The 18,464-nt window shown below is 53.2% G+C and overlaps 1 protein-coding gene across 3 annotated transcripts in view; it reads left to right on the forward strand.

Moving 5' to 3' along the window:
• The window catches only part of MLPH (melanophilin), a 79,510-nt gene that overhangs the window by 60,069 nt on the left and 977 nt on the right, over window positions 1-18,464 (forward strand). For 2 of the 3 annotated variants that reach the window (XM_075001407.1, XM_075001408.1), the window contains 4 exons: window positions 592-684; window positions 3,331-3,388; window positions 6,880-6,977; window positions 7,556-11,061. In XM_075001407.1, the coding sequence (XP_074857508.1) occupies window positions 592-684; window positions 3,331-3,388; window positions 6,880-6,977; window positions 7,556-7,582 (276 nt within the window). In that variant the 3' untranslated portion in view covers window positions 7,583-11,061. Of the gene's footprint in view, window positions 1-591; window positions 685-3,330; window positions 3,389-6,879; window positions 6,978-7,555; window positions 11,062-18,464 lie in introns of those variants that run through there. The other variant, XM_075001409.1, reaches the window with a different exon arrangement.

Here is an 18,464-nt window from a genome sequence, read left to right on the forward strand (position 1 = left end):
GAAAGAACGGGGCTTGTTTAGCTTAGAGAAGAGAAGACAGAGAGGGGACAGGATAGTGGTATTCACGTACCTAAAGGAGGGTTACGAGGACGAGGGAGAAAAATTGTTCTCCTGGGCCTCTGAGGGTAGGACAAGGAGCAAGGGGCTTAAACTGCAACAAGGGAGGTTTAGGTGGGACATTAGGAAAAACTTCCTGTCAGGGTGGCTGAAAACTGGAATAAATTGCCCAGGGAGGCTGTGAAATCTCCATCACTGGAGATATTTAAGTGCAGGTTAGACACCGGTCACAGATGGTCTAGATGGTGCTTGGTTCTGCTGTGAGGGCAGGGGACTGGACTCTGTGATCTCTGGAGGTCCCCTCCAGTCCTAGTGTTGTTCACTAGGAGAGCTGGGACTAGAAGCCAGGGCTACCGAGCTCTAACGCAGAGCCCGGCACGCAGGCTCAGCTGTTCTCCCAGTGCCAGGCGTTGAGCAGTCAATTAACGTAACCCATAGATCCCACAGTGTCATCGGGCCAACGTCCCGGCTGCTCGCATGCCTCGTGAGCCTGAAGAAGCCCTAGGCACCTTTGTCCATGTCTTCTGTCCCCAGCTGTTCATGCTGCAGCCCCCAAGGAACTCGGGGAGCAGTCCCGGGGATCAAAGCACGGACTCGTTAGAGATGGCGTCGCCAGATAACTTCCAAGTGAGTACACAGGTGTTGCCTTCTTGTCTATGAGGTGATTAAGCCAAACCAGAGAAACCTCAGGCCATCTGCCCAGGAAAACCTTTCTCCTGTGGGCCCGCTGTCAGAACAGGAGGCGAGTCTGAAGTGACTGTGAAGTTATCTGAGTGAAATGGGCTCGCAGGACTCGGCCAATCCCTTACAGACGTCTCCGATTCACAGCTTCATCACTGTTGGTAATTGGCAGCTGTTGTGGGCAGGCTCCACAGATAGGCCCATCAAGGGCATGGAAATTGCACTGTCCTCTCAGACGTAAAGGGCCCCAAAGCAGGTGGTTGCCTTAGGCCAAGCCAACCCTGATAATAGGATGAGTCCTACCAGAGAGGACCCAGGGAATTTCCTGTGAAGAGCCGAAGTTGGCTGCAGCGAGGAAGATCTTGGGGAGCTTCCGTGAGATGGGCGAACAGCTGCTGTTAGGCAGGGCTGGACGTAGCTTAGTAAGGCGGGAAGGGCTCTGACCAAACCAGGGGCATTTGGGCTGTACTCTGCTGACGGGTGTTGAGTTCTGAGCTTTGAGTCGAGGAGCGCTGCTGTGATTTGATTGGGAAAACCCTGCACAGAGTCTATCTGGGGCTTCAAGAAGGGAAACAGAGGTGAGATTGCAAGTGTGCGGGGGGGTGTTCAGAGGCTATTATGAGGGAGTCACTCACCTGCAGGCCCGAAGGACCAGCAGAACACACCTGCGTGCCTGGCTGAGTAGGATTAGAATTAGAATTCAGTGCCCACATAAATGCTTTGTTGACTCGGGGCCACAGCGATTACTCCAGCTCAGGGCTGAGAAAGCAGCTGGCCACCTGGGGAAGACGGCACTTGTCCTGGCAGTTCGATAGCTAAAGAGGGTCCTTCTAACTGTAGGACCACCAATCTGGCACCAGGTAAGAGTGCTGCATAGTTTTCATTCTGAATGTGCAATCATCTCTCTCTGGCAGTGGGGCCAACAGCCACCGCAGGCCGTGGGGCAAGGTGGGGGGGGGGCAGATTCTCACCCTCAGAAGGGGCAGGGCCAAAGGAATTCAGCCCTTAGTGCTGTCCAGTCCGCGGTGCTGTGTCCACCTCCCCTCACAGCTATGGGGGGCAGCCCCTTCTGCAGCGGTTCAGAGACCCTGTGGGGTGGACTGAGCCCTGACGCCCCTACAGGAGGCCAGAGGCCTTGCCACTCCCCATCCCAGCTAAAGGAGCAGAAAAGAGGTCCTCCAGCCAGGAGAGAGTAGCTGTCTCTGCTGCAGCCAATCAGGACATAGCAGGTCGGTATAAAAGAAGCTGCTGGGCTAGGCCCCGGCAGTTCCTCCAAGGAGCTCGACCCAAGCAGGTCTATATATTGCCTGGGAGACCAGGAGCACTACGCAAAGCTCTGGACGAGAGCTGACCCTAGAACTGGATGGAGCTCAGAGACAGGCCGCAAGCCTAATACAGGAACTGACAGCACCCTGCACAGGGCCAGTCAGAGCCCACCCTCAAGACCCTGTTACAGACCCCAATGCAACTGCCCTCCTCACCCCACCCATTGGCGGGCCAGCTGTGCGGAGCGTGCAGACGTCTGTACAGAGTGTGGCCCCCACCCCAGCCATTCCTCCAAAGGCTACCCAAGTGCCAGCTAAGTACAGCTTCCTAGACCCAGAATGAATTCCGGGAGGGCTGCCAGGACTTCTCTCGTCAAGAGCCGTTTTGCATTTAGGAAGAATTAGACGGAGATCTTTGCTTTGCTTTCCCCCGTGTGCATCTCCCTCCCCATCGCCCCAGTGCATTCTGGGTACCATCAGCATTCTCACCAGTGGGGTTCCCTTTCATTGTCTAGGTCCCTGTGCAGAATGAACGGTGTTCCGTGCGTCACCGGGGAGGTGCCGTGTGACCCATGAGGCCTCTGTTCTTTTTCCGTTGGCATGTGGAATAAGTTTACGTGCACCAAGCTGTGTGCAAATGTGCACCACCCATAGAAACACACTCTGCCGGCTGTGGGTGCTCTGCTCGTTGGCTGGGTGGCGCCTGAGTCTCCCCAAGCGGCTGCACAAGTGCCCAGCGGACAGGGAACGCTGTTGGTTAAGGGTGTGGCGGGGGGGCACAGGGCTAGAGCAGAGGGGTGAGGCTGAGAGCTCTGGATCAGGGTGCAGGCTCTGGGGTGGGCCCAAGGACGCCGGGTTTGGGGGGGGCTGGTGGCAGGCATGCGGGGGAGTGAGTGCTGCAGCTTCGGGGGTGTCCTCTGGGGGTGGGACTGAGAGGTTTGGAGTGCAGGCTGCCCTGGGAGAGACGACTCTCTCCCCAGCTCTCTTATCGCAGGCCCTCAGGGACGGACGAGAAGTGTCTCCCTCCCCACAGCTCCAGCAGGGCCTGGCCAGGAAGGGGCGAGCCTCCCCGTCTGTGGCTGGGTGGTGGGTGTGAAACAGGCTGCTCTCCCCTGGCTGCAGCAGGTCCAGGGCTTGGGGAGAAGCAGCTGCCCCCACCCCAGCCCTGCGTGGCTGCACAGCTTGGAGGAAGCTGCTGACCCGTTCTGGCAGGGACCCAAAAAGAGGGCTTAGCTTTGAGGCTGTCTGCTGGCCCCATCAGAGAGTGCTTGGCTAGAAAGAACACAGCCCCAGAGACTGACAGCTGCTCCCCAACTTTCTCTTCTAGGTCATGTCTCTGCCCCAGGTGCTACGGAGAAAATTCAACAGTTCTCTTGAGTTTGCTGGTAAGCCTGGTGCTCTCCGCTTGGGTCTGAGCGAATGTTGGTGGCCATGTCGTGTCTTATGCGGAGTAAGGTCCCCCAGCGAGGGGACTGGGAGGCACATCTTTCCAGCCTCTGGCCGTGTTTTTCAGCTAAGGCTCTGGGGTGGCAAGTGCAGGGAAAAAGGATGTTAGAAACTGGCTGGTAGAACATAAGAAGGAAGTAGAGTCCAGTGACCAGTTGAGGCTGCGAATCTTTGGCCAGGTGCAGAGAAGAGCAACAAGAGTGATTGAAGGTCTGGCGAACATGGGCTCTGAGGAAAGACTGAAGGAACTGGGCTTCTTTAGCTTAGAAAAGAGAAGACTGAGAGGGAACGTGATAGTGGTTTACAAGTCAGTAAAAGAGCGCTACAAGGAGGAGGGAGAAAAGTTGTTCTCAGGAGCAATGGGCTTAAGCTGCAGCAAGGGAGGTTTAGGTTGTACATTAGGAAAAACTTCCCAACTGTCAGGGTGGTTAACACTGGAATAAGTTACCTGGAGTGGTTGTGGAATCTCCATCACTGGAGATATTTAAGAACTGGTTAGACAGACACCAATCAGGGATGGTCTAGATGGAACTTGGTCCTGCCGTGAGGGCAGGAGACTGGACTCAGTGACCTCTCGAGGTCCCTTCCAGTCCTAGTGTTCTAGGATTCTGCCTCCCAGCAGAGACTAGAATTGTTTATTCTCCATTCCCCTAAGGATAGCCACCAGCACCTCCCACCTCCTCGCGTAGTGGTTTCCAATGTTTTCACACTGCAGACCCCCAAGCCCCAGCACTAACCAGTCACAGGCCCCCGTCGAAGCCAGTTCTAGTTGCACAAAGGCGCTACAACGTAGATTTTCAGACAGCAGTTACTCACATTTTTGGAAGACATTTAATGTAAAAATTAATAATCGACTCTAACTTTGCAACTTATTTAAAACTTATCTTCTGTGATCATTTTTATGTATCTTTTATTTTTTTATGGCTCCACTGCAGTTCCCTTGCAGCCTCCTGGGAGTCTGTGGACCCCAGGTTGGGAACCACTGTAAGGCGTTCCCTGCCCCTGGTGGTTTTTCACCGGGTGTGAGCATCTTTACAATCCCCGATCCATCACTCTCCTAAGGGGGCAGGAGCCGTTCCCGTGTCCAGCCCCGGGCAGGGTCCCTATGAAGCCGGAGGCCTGAAATCTAGCAGTAGTGGCTGCGTGATGGGAAGGTACAACCTGACCGCTGTCAGCCAGAGCCATTCGGAAATGATTTTTCCCTCTTATCTCGACTGACGCGCTGGCGAGAGGAATTGAAGAGAAGGGCTGAGCAGGGGGAGGAGTGGTGAGGAAAGGGAAAGCAATCAAGGAATGGAGTTAGCACAGCCCACCCCTCAATTAAAAGTGACCGACGAGGCACATCTCGCAGGGAGCAAGGGCCCTTTGTTGGTGACGAAGAGTCATCTTCACTTCCTCTGCGAGGGCAGCTAGATAACCAGGGGTGCCGTGCTCCTGGCATGCCAATAGAGCCAGGAGGCAGTCGGCTGACGTCAGGGCAGCTCTCTGCTCCCCATGCGCCCCAGCAGAGAAGCGTAGAGAGGCTGTATCTCCTTGCCACTCGGCCCACAGGTCACAGACGTGCCGGGTTGTTCAGGGAGGGATGCAGATAGGGAAAAAATTGGAGCTAGACGAGAGCAAGTGAGAGATTAGGTGGAAGTTCTGAAAGCTGCCTCGTTAAGCCCATGGTTTCAGGCTTCGTCGGGATGCTGGGCCACTGGGGCAGGAGTTGCTTGTGCTAAGGAGAGCAGAGCACCGTACGCTCCTCGTCAGCATGGCCCTGCTCCCGTATAGCACAGGGAAGACCGACAGGCCGTGCTGTGCCTGGCTGCAGGACAGATACAGCTGTCCACCATCTGAACAGGCCAAGCTCAGCCTTGGAGTAAGCGGGCCCAGCTCTTTGGAAACCAAAGGAGTGGCAGCTACTTACCCCAAGGGAGCTTTTAGCCTGGCTGGTCCCTTGACCGAGGAATTGAAGGAAGTTCCTCACTCTTGGGGCCCACGTGGAGCCAGATCCTGGCCCAGGCGAGGGCTGTGGTGGTGCAGGGGGTCCGAAATGTGCAGTTCGATTCCTCCCGCCTGGCAGATAAAACAGGGCTGGGCTGGGGGTTGCCTGGAATGGGCTGTACTCTTCGGGCAGCACAACAGCCCTGAGAGAGACCAGCTGCGACAGGGGGACCCGTCTCCTCAACTGGTGGGAGCGGTGGAAGACGCACAAGGCTGCGTTAGGCAGCTGGTAACTGTGTTTCCGGTTTCAGCATCCTGGTGGGTGAGGCGCGGGGCTGAGGGGACGTGGGTTGATACCCTAGGCAGGCCGAGGGTGTGAGAGGAGCAGGCTGGGCCGCGTGCTTCTTGAAGGAGCATAAACGCAGCCCCGCTTTCAACGTGCCGCCGTTTGTCTGACGAGAGCCACCTGCAGATAGCTGGTGCAAGCAGGACCCTGCTGTGGGGTGGCCATGACCCCTGCGGAACCAGCCCTTCTCCGGAGCAAAGCACAGCGCACGACAGGCAGCCCAGCGGGTGGATGGGCACGGCTGGCTTAAGGCCCCGTTTGGGCCAGGTGATTTCTGGGCTGCAGCTGGGCTCTGCTGTAAGCTCCCAAGTGCTGCCTCTGAGCCAGCATTGCTCGAGCAGCCACTCCCTTTCCCTTCCTGCCCAATGCTTCTCCGGAGGCCTCCAGCCCAGCCGGCACCTGCATCAGCCTCTGAGGGAGGGACACTGGAGAGCCATTTCCAGCTGCCGCTGCTGGGTGAATAACACTCCATCTGTGATGCTCTTCTGGCTAATATGTGCACCTCCCGGCGGCTCTCGCTGGTGGATAACGGCTCCCCAGGAACCTTGGCCCACTGAGTTTTAAGGCCCCCTGAACACTTCAGGTCACCTCTCACCTACTCTGGCCAAAAACCTCTGCTGAGAAATTAGAGCCAGTTTCAGCGTGACCGGACGCTCCGCTGGAATAAGCTCTGTGAAGCTGCCAGGGGTCCGAGCTCGTCCTCCGCAGGGGATTCAGAATCCTTTCCCAAGCCGGAAAGCAGGGGAACATATAAGTCTAGCTCAGGCGCTGCGGGTGGATTGGCGAGTGCTCTGAGGTGAGCTGCTGCCCGAGTAACCTGCAGACAGACGGTTGACTTGTTGTTGAGGCTCTTTGCTGAAATGTAGCTGCCGAGTTAGGAACGGGAATAACAATCGCGGCTTGGTAGTTGCCACCTCTGCCTGATGCAGAATGTGACCCCACTCCTGTGCTGTGTGCCTCAGACATGAGGGGCCTGAGTCTCTTCTGGCTGACACCAGTGTAAGCCTGCAGGCATCTGAGGGGAGACAGGCCCAGAGCAGGGTGAGGCAGCTACTTCAGGGGGCCCAGGTGCATTTCCTAGTCACTGCCACGTGCTCCAGAGCCTGCCCACCCACCCACCTGCCACAGTAAGTCATTTTGCCTTTTATTTTTGTAAAGACGGCGATGACTCCTTTGACCGAAACTCCATTTACCGCGGCTCCCTGACGCAAAGGAACCCCAACGGGAAGAGCCGGAAAGCAGATCGCATCTTTGCGGTAAACGCCCAGACTCTCACTTACATCCCCGGTACAACGACCATTGAGCCTGGTCCTCTGGTCTGGCTGACCGTGGTGGGGGGCGGGGGCGGGGTCGTTCCTGCCATGGCGCTCCTGTCTGTCCCTTAGCGCCAGATGACCTCTCCAAGGGGCAGGGGGCTGCTTAGTGTTCCTGTTTACTGGCCACGTAGGGTCAGGGCATTTCACAACATCAGCAAATCAAGAGACCTTGATATGGCCAGCAACTCTCTGGTTCAGCCTGCCCATTTTCAGCCAGTGGGCAGTCCCTGGAGCCAAGAACCGGAGCCAATCCCATGGCATGTGACTAGGTCAGCAGCGTGCACCAGGGTGTAAATGGGCGTGATGAAAGGAGGCAGTTAGATCTTCCGGGGGGGCGGTGCTGATGGTTCATCTCCTGCTTGGGATGGGGCAGCCCACCGGGAGCAGAGATAGCAGGAGGAGAGGCGTGCAGCTTGGGAAGTGGGAAGCAAAGGCACAAGTCTAGGGGGGCGAATGAGATTTGTGTGTTCAGTGCTGTGGCTCGGAGGTTTTCAGCTCAGTGTCTTGGTGCCTTGCAGAAGCCTGTGATGACCCATCGGCCCTGAGGAAAATGGAGCCTCCTGACACTGCAGTTTTACTAACCATGCCCAGCCTCAGCTCAGAGCTTCGCCTTTCTTTCCTTCGACGTCTTCTCTCCCTTCTGCCAGTCTCCTCTCCACCAGTAGTGCTGGGCAGGGAAGAGGAGGCAGCCCAGGGGGACAAGGAATCTAGCCAGGTGGTACTCACAGAGCTGCAACTCTGCCTCCCTCCTCCAGCAGCCAAGTCTGCTTTGGAATTAGAAAGTCGCTGCTTCTTCCTGACAGGATTTGCAGCCCACGGTGTCCGGCAAAGCAGCCCCGGCCGTCTCACTGCACCCCCAAGTCTCTTCCGTGGTTGTGAAACAGTGGCCTCTGTCTGCATTGCGAAGCAGCCCTGCCGGGTGGTGGCTACAAGTGTGAACTCACTGGGCCAGACGCATGTTGGGGGTGACTCCGGTGGCTTCCACAGAGTGAGTTTTTTCACTCTGACAGTTGCAGTGGTTGAGAGACGGCGGGGTGGAACCCGTAAATATTAAGTTTTTAGCTACACTGCCTCCAAGAGGGTCGTGTGGCTAAAACCCAACCTTGTGCTTTGCAAAGGCCACTCCCTAATTATCCAAGTGCTGTCTTTTCATCACTCCCTAAAAGCAGGGCAGGGCACCAGTGCCCACGCCATGGCCATGCCCCCATCCTCCCCCCAGACCCCTGTCCTCACGCTGCGCCTTTCCCAAAGACCCTGGACCCCACTGGCTCCTCTCTGCCCCTCACCCCATTGCTCTTCCTTACAGCCAGATGTAACCCTCCCACGTGTAAAAATGATGAGGCCATGGGCACCCCCCATGCCCTCCCTTCCAGCATCTCTATCCGTGGCTCAGTAGGGACCCAGGAGACAGAGAGAGGAGCTGACCGTATATAAAATGTCTCTGAATATAGCCACCTACTGCCAGTCCCCCTAGTCCAGGCCTTAAGGGGCTTGTGTCATATACAGAATACAGGAAGGTTGATCACCCCTGGACACTTGCGCACCATCTGGGTAAAGAAGGTGTTGGTGCAGGACCCCCTCATTGGCCATCTGCATTAACATACCTTCCAGCCAAGGTGTTTGCTTGTGAGTTACCAGCTGAGCTGTGAATTGCTCATAGTCGTACAGCGTCCACAGTGTGTTGTGGGGGGCTGAGGGTTTGAACAAAGGGGGGAGCAGTGTTGCGTCACAGGTCAGAGTGTGGGGCTGGGAGTCTTACAGCTAGATCCTACTCCCAGCTCTGATACCGCCTGGACTTTGGGCAGATACTTCCTTTCTCACAGCCTCTCCTCCCCAGTAGCACAGTGGAAGTGGTTACGCCGGTAGGTCTTTGCATGAAGTGTTCAATGCTGACAAGCCCTGAGTGGGGTGTTGACTGTAGGGACTGAACCTGGGACCATTTGCTGTTAATACATGAGCCTCTACTACCTGAGCTGTGAGAGACTTTCTCGCCCGTAGCAACTGCAGCGTTATTAACGTGTAGTTGGCCTAGCCACCCCTAGCATGGGACTAACCCGCTTTGCTGAGGAAGGTGCTTTATGGGATGCCCAAGCAGGTGCATCACGGCAGATAAAGGACACCTGCCCTTGGAGGTCTCATCTTGGACTGAAAACTGAAAATGTTCTAGTTCCGGTAGGTCAAGATGAGATCTTCTGACGTTGTCACAGTGCTTCTTGGAATGTGGGGAAGTTTCATCACTGTCGACACGACTTCTAGAACATTCTGATTTGACCCAAAAAAATTATATTGTTTAAAAAAAAAAAAATCGGACAAGCTCTACCTGTGACTGACTTGGGATATTTGTGTTCTCAGCCTAATGTTCCTAGGCGATTGGGCATGAGAATGGAAGTGACCCAATGTGACTTCTCTACAGCTGCTGCCTTGTATTTAGTATGATTCATACAGAAGCCACTTATACTCTCAAATTCCCTTTACGGCCCAAGAGATGTTTCCATTCTCACTAGGGTAGTCCTAGCCAAGGTCTTGAGTTCTCTTTAGGATTGCACAGGGCTAGGCCCATCTAAGAAATAAGCAGAGCCCTCGGCAAATAACTATCCCTGTGTTAGAAACAACTTCCGGTCACAACCAAGACATCACAGCACCCTGCAAAAAAATGGAAGGACGGTATGTATCTCACCACTGAGTGGACATAGAGCATAACCCAGAGCCCCAGGTGGCATGACGCCAATGGAATGATACGGATTTATCCCAGCTGAGGACTTGTCCTGGTGACTTTTTTTAAAGCCACAATACCACTAACCTGCCTGTAAACACCTCTGCTGCACTGCGATCCACATTTAGTTCCAGTATCAGTCTATCAGAATCTCCTGGCGAACCTCAGCTGTGTAAAATTAGGCAGTGTTCACACTGTATCACACCAGGCCCTTTTCATTTATCTGCTTTTATCAACCTCTGTCTCTGTGCAGCAGTGCGTGTGCTAAATCGTACAATGAAGCCAATCTCACGTTAGGAGGTGCTAGCTCCCCATTTCTGCCTCCGCTTTCCTCTCTCCTGATTTTGGCAGAGTTGTCTGCCTCTCTCTTTACTTTTCCTCGCTTGACCGGTCTCAGGGGGATAGCCGTGCTAGTCTGTAACGTCAAATACAACAAGCAGTGCCGTGGCACCTAAGGGTACGTCTAGATGACATGGAAGATCGACCCGGTCGGGTCCTCAGTATTGTGAGGAACAAGGGAGGTCAATGGGAGAATTTCTCCTATCAGGCTCCCTCTGTGAGGACAGCCAGGTAAGTCAGTTGCGGATAAGTCGATTCTAGCTACACAGTTGCGTATCTGCGATCGACTGGCCTGCCTCATGTAGACCTGCCCTTAGAGACTAACAAATTTATTAGGTCATGAGCTACCCACCAAAAGCTCTTGACCTGATAAATTAGTCTCTGATATGCTGTAGGACTGCTCACTTAACCAGTCAGTACACCTGCATTGGAGTAGCCAAATGCAGTTGTTAAAGTACAGGAAATGAAGCTGTGTTGTGGCAGGGGGCCGGGGGAGAGAAACCCATTCATTAATCTGGCATCGTTCAGAAGCCAGTGTTTCACGCACTCATTCGGGAGTGAGAGGAGATACTTGTGAAATGAAGCATAATGCTTTACATTCCCTTTTGACTGTGTTGTGTTGTCTGGGTCCTGTGCTGTTGTGTATTAAGCCCAGAGGAGCTACCAGAACACGTGGGATCAATGCATATACGAAAGTAGAAACAAGAGAAATGCTTTATCACAACCCTCTCCCACCCCTCATAAAAGCTTTTATTTATTGGTATGTTAAGCTCTTTACGTTTTTGATTGGTCACATCTCCACCAAATGAAGACCAAATGAATCGCATCCAGATGCTGTGCCCTGCTTAGGGCTCGCTCAGATTGTAAGCAGGTAGGGGTTGCACTGTGAATCCCACCAGCTGAGCTCGTGAACTGTGGAAAATGGCAAGCTGTACAGTTAAAAACCATTAAAGGATTCCTGGATACGAAAACCAGAAGGGCTGGGATGTATTCTTTCTTTAATACCTGCTTTACCACTCTGGGATATAATGGTTGACTTACGTAGCTTAACTCAACTTGGCGATTTCCTCAGGAAGTACCGTCCCCTCTCAGTGCTACAGTGCACTTTTCATTCTGGAGTAGGACAAGTGCTTCCGTAAAGTAACATTTCCCCATCGAGACTTTGTGGATGGGAATATGCAGCTCACAATGGTAAATAGGTTGAGAACCACTGCTGTGGCGAGAACCATGCAGAGGATGAAATCAAGATGCAGTGGGGACTCAGGATCAGATGCCTAGTGACTTGAATAGACTTTTATAGATGTTGGCCACACCCATATTAAAAGGTGTCAGAGGGGAAAACATGTAGTCATGCATCTGACAAAGCGGATCTTTGCCCATGAAAGCTTATACTCCAAAAAAACTGTTAGTCTACAAGATGCCACAGGACTTATCGTTGTTTTATCCATATTAACAGTTACCATACCAGAGTATCCACGGTTCTTATGAAATAAAAGGAACTGATCTTTGGAAATTGGCATTCTACCCCTACTTGGTCCTGTGCAAATCAGTGGTTTGTAGGGGGGGCAGGTTGTTTGGGCATGCGGGGGGCTTCCACTGGCAGTTTTGCAAATGGCAAAAAAAAAAAAAAAAAAAAAAATCATTTAGAACCGAGGGGAAAGATCTGTTCAGCCTAGACCAAAATATTTTGTTTCAATTTTGGGATTTTTCTGCATTTGAAAATGATTCTCTGTAAAAGTGAAGGAAAATTCCAAGTGAAAAAATCTCATTTTGAACTGAAATATTGAAACTTCATTTTGAACAGGGTGAAATGAATTTTTTAATTTTTGTGGAATTTGATTATCTTTCTCCCCCCCACCCCCCCGTGACCATAACAAGTGGGCAGAATCAATGCAACTTCACAGAACGTCTAGTTTAACCTGCATGTGAAGTTTGTGCTAAAAAAGTTTCAGATGATAAATCTCACCCAGTTCCTTTTGCCCTATAATGTTCTGCAGGACGTGCACAGTCTATTTGCTGTGTTACAACCCCCACACAAGCTCCTGTGGAGATTGAGAGATAAAGCCTGCAGCACTGCCCTCCCGAAACAGTCAAAATCCAGAGTTGGAGCCTCCAAAAATCATGAAATTGTCTTTAAAAAAGAATCAAAAAGATTGTTTTAAAAAAATCAACTTTTGGTTTTGTTTTTTGCCTGGATAAAAGTCTTGGTGGGGTAACTCTCATGACTGGAGCACTGCCCTGGATGGGTGTAACCTGTTCAGGAAGGGCAGGCAGGGGAGAAAAGGTGGAGGAGTTTCAGGCTGTAAGAGCAGAATGATTGCTCAGAGTTCCCATATGAAACTGGAGAAAAGCCTGTTGAGAGTCTCTAGGCTAAGATTAGAGATGAGAGCAACAAGGGTGGTGATGTGATGAGCATTTGCTTCAGACCAGGAGGATGAGATAGACAAGGCTTTCTTCGGACAGAAGTTTTCAGATCACAGGCCCTGGTTCTCAGGGGAGACTTCAACCACCCTGACATCTGCTGGGAGAACAATACAACCATGCACAGACAATCCAGTAGGTTTTTGGAGAGTGTTAAGGACAATTTTCTGCTCCAAGTGCTGAAGAAACCAACTAGGGTTCATGATCCCCTTCACCTGTGGCTCACAAACGATTGAATTGGTAGGGAAAATACACATGGGGAGGGCCTCAGCAGATGTGACTATGGGTTGGTTGAGTTCAGAGTCTTGAGAAGCAGGAAAGGAGAAAAGCAGACTGGGGACCCTGAACTTCAGAAAAGCAGACTTTTGCTTTCTGAGAGAACTGATAGGCAGGATCCCCCAGGGGGCTAATACAACGGGGGAGGGTGTCCCAGAGAGCTGGCTGTGTTTTAAAGATGCCTTGCTGAGGGTACAGGAGCAAAGCGTCCCACAATGCTGAAAGAATGGCAAATATGGCAGGGGGCCAGCTTGGCTTAACAGAGAAATCTTTGGCGACCTGGAGATTACAAGAATGGGAAACTTGGCCCAACAGGACTATAAACCTATTGCTCAAGCATGCAGGGGTGTAATCAGGAAGGCTGAAGCACACCTGGAGTCGCAGCTAGGGAAGGAGGTGAAGGATAACAAGAAGGGGTCTCCAAGTGTGTTAGCAACAAGAAGGTGGTCGGGGAAAGCGTGATGGGGAAAAAGCGGAAGTACTCGGTGCTTTTTTTGCCTCCATCCATGTCACAGAGGGGTCGGCCAATCGTCTTTTTCACTTGCTTAGCCGGTTGCCTACACTGGTCACACTTGTTAGCGGCAGGGTGAGTGCAGTGAAGGCCCCTTCTCATTGCTGTGGTGGAGCAGTTTTGTTCCTCTCCTTCATTGTAAGGCCTCCATCCAGCCCTTCGCCCTGGGGTGGTGCTTTGCACAGCCTCAGCTGTCTGCTCGAGCATGGTGAATTGCAGGGTGGGGGCCTAGGTCTGGGACGTGTGAACCGCACAGGTGTGCGGGCAGTACAGACACTGTCCCTCCTCCAAACTCTTCCTACATCATAGAGCTACAAAGTGGGATTTTCACTAGTCTCATGCAATTCAACAACCCTGGGCAAAACCTCAGCAGCGTGCTCCTGAATGAGCCTGCCCAAAAGTCATTCACTGCTGGGGTACGTCTGGGGATGTAGGAAGTAGGGGCACAGGGGGAGAAAAGATTAGCATATTCCCAAGCTATCTGATTGGTCCAAATTGAAGAAGCCATTAGAACCCCAAGATAAAATAACCACCCTAGTGAATCATGAAAAGCCCTTTCTCGGTTTGATAAAAATTAACATAATGGGATTGGGGAGGGGAGCTGACGTGAAAAGGCTCAGGCTTTGTCCAGGGCTGGATTTGTCTGTGACATCAGCACTTAAGCAAGGCATAAAACAGGCAACCGGGGGCTCTCTGGCTCAGAGTCCGATCATTGGAGGAAGGAAGCAGCATTGCCCGCCAGAACGCCTGTTCGACGCACAGTAAGTACGTTGGCAGGGCTGTGTGACAGCCAGGCACATGTCGTTGAGTGAGGGCTCCCATGGGAAGCAGAGGAAAAGCAAAGTAAGCCAGAGGTAAACTGGGAGAGGTCAGAACTGTCATTGAATTTATTTTTGCTTGTGTGATATGTTACTGTGGAGCTGCTGTGTGTGGTTTTTTTGTACTAAACCTGTGTGTGTGTGTCTCCTTACCAGCATGTGTGAGTGTGTGTATCTGTGTGTTTCTTCCCATGAACGTTTGTGGGCTATACTTCTGTGCGCACCGTGTTTAAACTTCAGCAAAGGGTCCTTTCCCTAAAGCACGCAATGACAGGCAAGTGTCAGTACAAAATCTGAGCTTATTTCAAAACAGCTTTTAATTGTTTTCCTGTTACAGGAATGGAACCACTACTACAAGCTTGCTTTGCAGGTGTTTTGCATGAATTCAGTTTAGCATGTTAGAATTTTCCAAAGTCTTGCAAAGTAACACCAACTTTGTCTGAGGGTGGCTCTGCACAGCAAACTTATTTCAAAATCACAGCTGTAACTTTGAAATCACTATTCTGGTGTCTGCACAAGGCAACCACTACTGTGAAATAACTCTGAAGTAGCGGAAAGCTTATTTTGAAATCAGTAAACTTCATTCTTTAAAGAATAGCGCCTATTTCAAACCAAGCCATAGTGTACCCAATGGCTCTATTTCAAAATAGGCTCCATGTGTGTAGACGCTGCATTTCTAAATAGCAAAGTGCTATTTTGTGTGGGGCAGTGTTATTTTGAAATAAGCTCTTCCAGAATAACTTATTTCAGCATAAGGCTGCTGTGTAGATGAACCCTGAGTCTCCAGCTGCTACTGCTTGAACAGTAATTCTCCTCCCTTGTAGATTTTTCTGTGGCCAGTTAGCTCCTGAATTGCAAGTGATTGATGCAGATAACAGCCCGGTACAAGTTCCGTTCCTAGCCTGTGCATTTCAACCCAACCGTTCACCTCACCGTGTAAGGCACAAACAACATCTGGTAAAACCCAAGTGAATGGTCGACAGCAAAGGCAGAGAAGAGTAAAATGACGTGCTCAGTTGGGAGCTTGAGGGAGGATTGTGAGGGAAGTTATGCGGCCGTCGGTGCAATTGTAAAAACTGCACCGAGTGTCAGAGGTCACACCTGCCTCCCCCGCTGCCCCAGGGTTTGTGTGAAGTGACGAAGCCGGCGCGAGTGGCTGCGGTCTGGGGCCGTGGCTGAGCGCACAGCGCCCTGATGGTGGACGCCGCTGTAGGAAGCAGTTAGGAATGCCCTTTCGTTTCCAGAGCCTGACTCAGGCGTTCAGGTGTGGCACTTTGGGGGGGGGCGGGGCGGTAAATCCTGTTCTGATTTAGCCGAACACATTGCTCAAGCTATAAACTGCCCCAGGCATGAAGGCCACATACCCCCCCCAAAGCAGTACAGGGAGGGGCAAGGGGCCAGAGCCATCCCATCCATCGGGTGGTTCAGGCCAACCATGCGCTGGGGGCCCAGGGGGCTATCAGTGGCCTGGCACCAGCAGCAGGAGTCGGGCCGACCCCGACTTACTGACAGCAGGAGGTGGAGCACCCGGCCCCAGCCTGCTCTGCTCCCCAGCTCCAAGCCACGTTGCTTGGGGGAGGGGCACGCGGGAAGGAGCGGAACCACCCCTCCCCCCGCGTTCACCGGCAGCAGGAAGCAAAGCAACGCAACTTGGGCAGCAGAGTGAGCCGGGGCCAGGGCACGCCACTTCCTGCCACCAGGGTGGGCCTGTGTCCTGCTGCCACCGCCAGGCGCCTCCATTAGTCACCTGAGTTGCATCACTTGGGGAAGGGGCCTTGGGGGGAGATTTGGAGGGCAGGGCAGAGGTGGGATCTTGGGGGAAGGGGCAGAGCAGGGGGAGGGGACAGGGCAGAGGCTGGGGGAAGGGTGGAGTGGGGGAAGGGGCTGGGGCTGGGGCTGGTCAGGAAGAGGCAGGTCTGGGGTGGAAGAAGGGGTTGTCCCCATCACCACTCCCTCCCCGAGCTGGCCTCCCTCAGACTGACGATATGACCAGGAGGTGTCGCTAGTGGGTGGTCATAGAGTCAGTGCCCCTTGTGCCCCCCCAGCACTCGCCGATGGGTGTTGCTGAAAAGACGTCCGGGGTGGGGCCCTGGAGCATCACAGACAAGGCAGGGGAGCAGAAATGGGCTGGCCTAGAAAGCTGGTTCCTCCGCTGCTGCTCCTAGCTACCCTGGGCCCCCACTACAGCAGCCAGGTGTGGGCTGCCCAGGAGTCGGGCCCTGTACTGAAAGGGGGACCGGACCCTTTTCTGCAGTGGCAGCCGTGTTCCCATCCAGACGCCACGCGCAGGGAGCAGGCAGGGCAGTGAATGAGAAACCGTGCGGGCTCAGGCGAGGATAAATGGTGATCCAGCAAAGGGCGAGGAGTGGGTATGGACCAGCCCGTTTCTGTCCACCGGCTGTTCGCAGACCTGGGTCGTGCTCAGCAGCCTGCAAGTGGCACAAGAACTGCCTGGGAAGAGATTTCCAAACTGGTTCCCGCTGGGGAGCCTGAGGGCGGGCGCCAGCAGGGGAAGAGGCCTGTGTGGCTGTGTCAGAGTAAGTCACGCTGACAAACTGAACACCCCCCGCCCCTCAGCTCTGTGTTGGGTGGCCTAGGAGCAGATGGCAATGCAATCTAGACCTGGCCATCTGCACAGAAGTAAGGAGGTGGTAGTTAAGGGCTGGAGTGCACTAGAAAATTAGCTCAGCCCAGCGGTGCTGCCCTGGGGTGTGGAAAACCTTGAGCAGTGTCGTTCAGTTGACCTAAGTCCCTGTGTCGACAAGCTAGGTTGATGGAACCATCAGCTTCGCCACCACCTCTGGGGCAGTGGGTTAGCCACACTGACCTGAGACTCTCCTGTCAGTAGAGGCAGCATCCACTCAGAAGCACAGCTGTGCTGGGGGAGCTTTCCAAGCCCTCGGGCACCAGGCGGGGGGCTGAAGGGTCTACACAGTCAGGCAGGAGGTGAGTGCTTTGCTGCTGTCCTGTGTGCAGTACTATGCGCTGAAGAGGTAGAGAGGCAGACCAGGTAGATAAGGGTTTGTCACAGCTATGCAACTAATCTTCAAACCAATGCAAAACGATGCAATACCTGGGCCCTTTCTGGAGTCAGCTCACCTCTGCCCGGCTTGGCCTTAAATTGTTCTGTCACTGGGGGCGTGTCTGCACTGCAGTGCAATCCCAGATCAGTGGGACCTGGATGTGTGTCCCCTGCGAGCTGCACCTGCTAGTGTGCCTGGGTCTCACCACCGTGCGGCCAGGTTCAGGCTGCGTCTCACAGGCCTGACCTGAGTTTCTGGTGCCAGCTGCGTCCATGCTGCAGAGACAGGGCTTGAGACAGGGACTTGGAGGGACATGAGCTCCCCCTAGCAAGGCCCTAGGACCCAGGTCCTGAGTGCCTATTGACCCAAGGCAGATTGGTGTGTGTGTGGATGGAAGAGGGGTTTGGGCTCAAACCTGAGTCAGAGCCCTAGTTTGATGTACGATGTAGCCCCACCCTGTAAATTCTTAGGCCAATATATATATATATATATATATATATATATATATACATACCTTCCCTGCAGGCAGACACGATGGCCAGTTCCCCAGTAAGCACTGGATGTTTTGCATCCCTGACACATTTGTAAGTCTGGTTTGCTGGCCATTGAAACAGGGCTTCCAGCTGCTTGCAATGTACTGACGATCTCGGCCTCCCCTGCCAAAAGGTATTGAAAGGGTTAATCGCAGAATCCCGGCTGGGAAGGGACCGCTAGAGGCCATCCATCAAGCCAAGTCGCCTGTACTTGCAGCAGGACCAAGCGCCATTTAATGCTTCGAGCCCACGATGAAGGCACCTGAAACTGTTCTTAGAGAGCCCACGAAGGCCCTGGACCAAAGACCCCAGGCCAAGCCCTAGAACTCGACTGTCTGCAAGAGCAGGTACAGGGCGTGTAAGGACTCAGTCCAACTGCTGCCTTTGTTACCTGCATGAAGTTCATACTCCCGTCCACACGCCTTCACCCAGTCCAGAGGGCTCAAGGCATGACCCTGTTAACCTCCCCCAGTTCCTAGGACTCCGGGCATAATTCCCTGCAGATTTCCAAGACCAGGATCTGATGAAGTGAGTCTGTGTTCACAAAAGCTCATGCTCAAAACTTTTCTGTTAGTCTGTAAGGTGCCACAGGGCCCTTCGTTGCTGTTACAGATCCGGACTAACACGGCTCCCCCTCTGATACTTGCCAGTTTAAGGGGTTTTTTCAGCATGAGTCTTGCAATAGGTTCCCCATCCACCCACCCACCCAGCGGCTGAGGATAAGCACTTGAAAATGTCACCCAAGCGCAGCGTAATGCCTCAGAAACCAGGCAGCAAATAAAAAAATTCAGTT

Source organism: Carettochelys insculpta, chromosome 8, assembly GCF_033958435.1.
Source record: "Carettochelys insculpta isolate YL-2023 chromosome 8, ASM3395843v1, whole genome shotgun sequence".
NCBI lineage: Eukaryota > Metazoa > Chordata > Testudines > Carettochelyidae > Carettochelys > Carettochelys insculpta.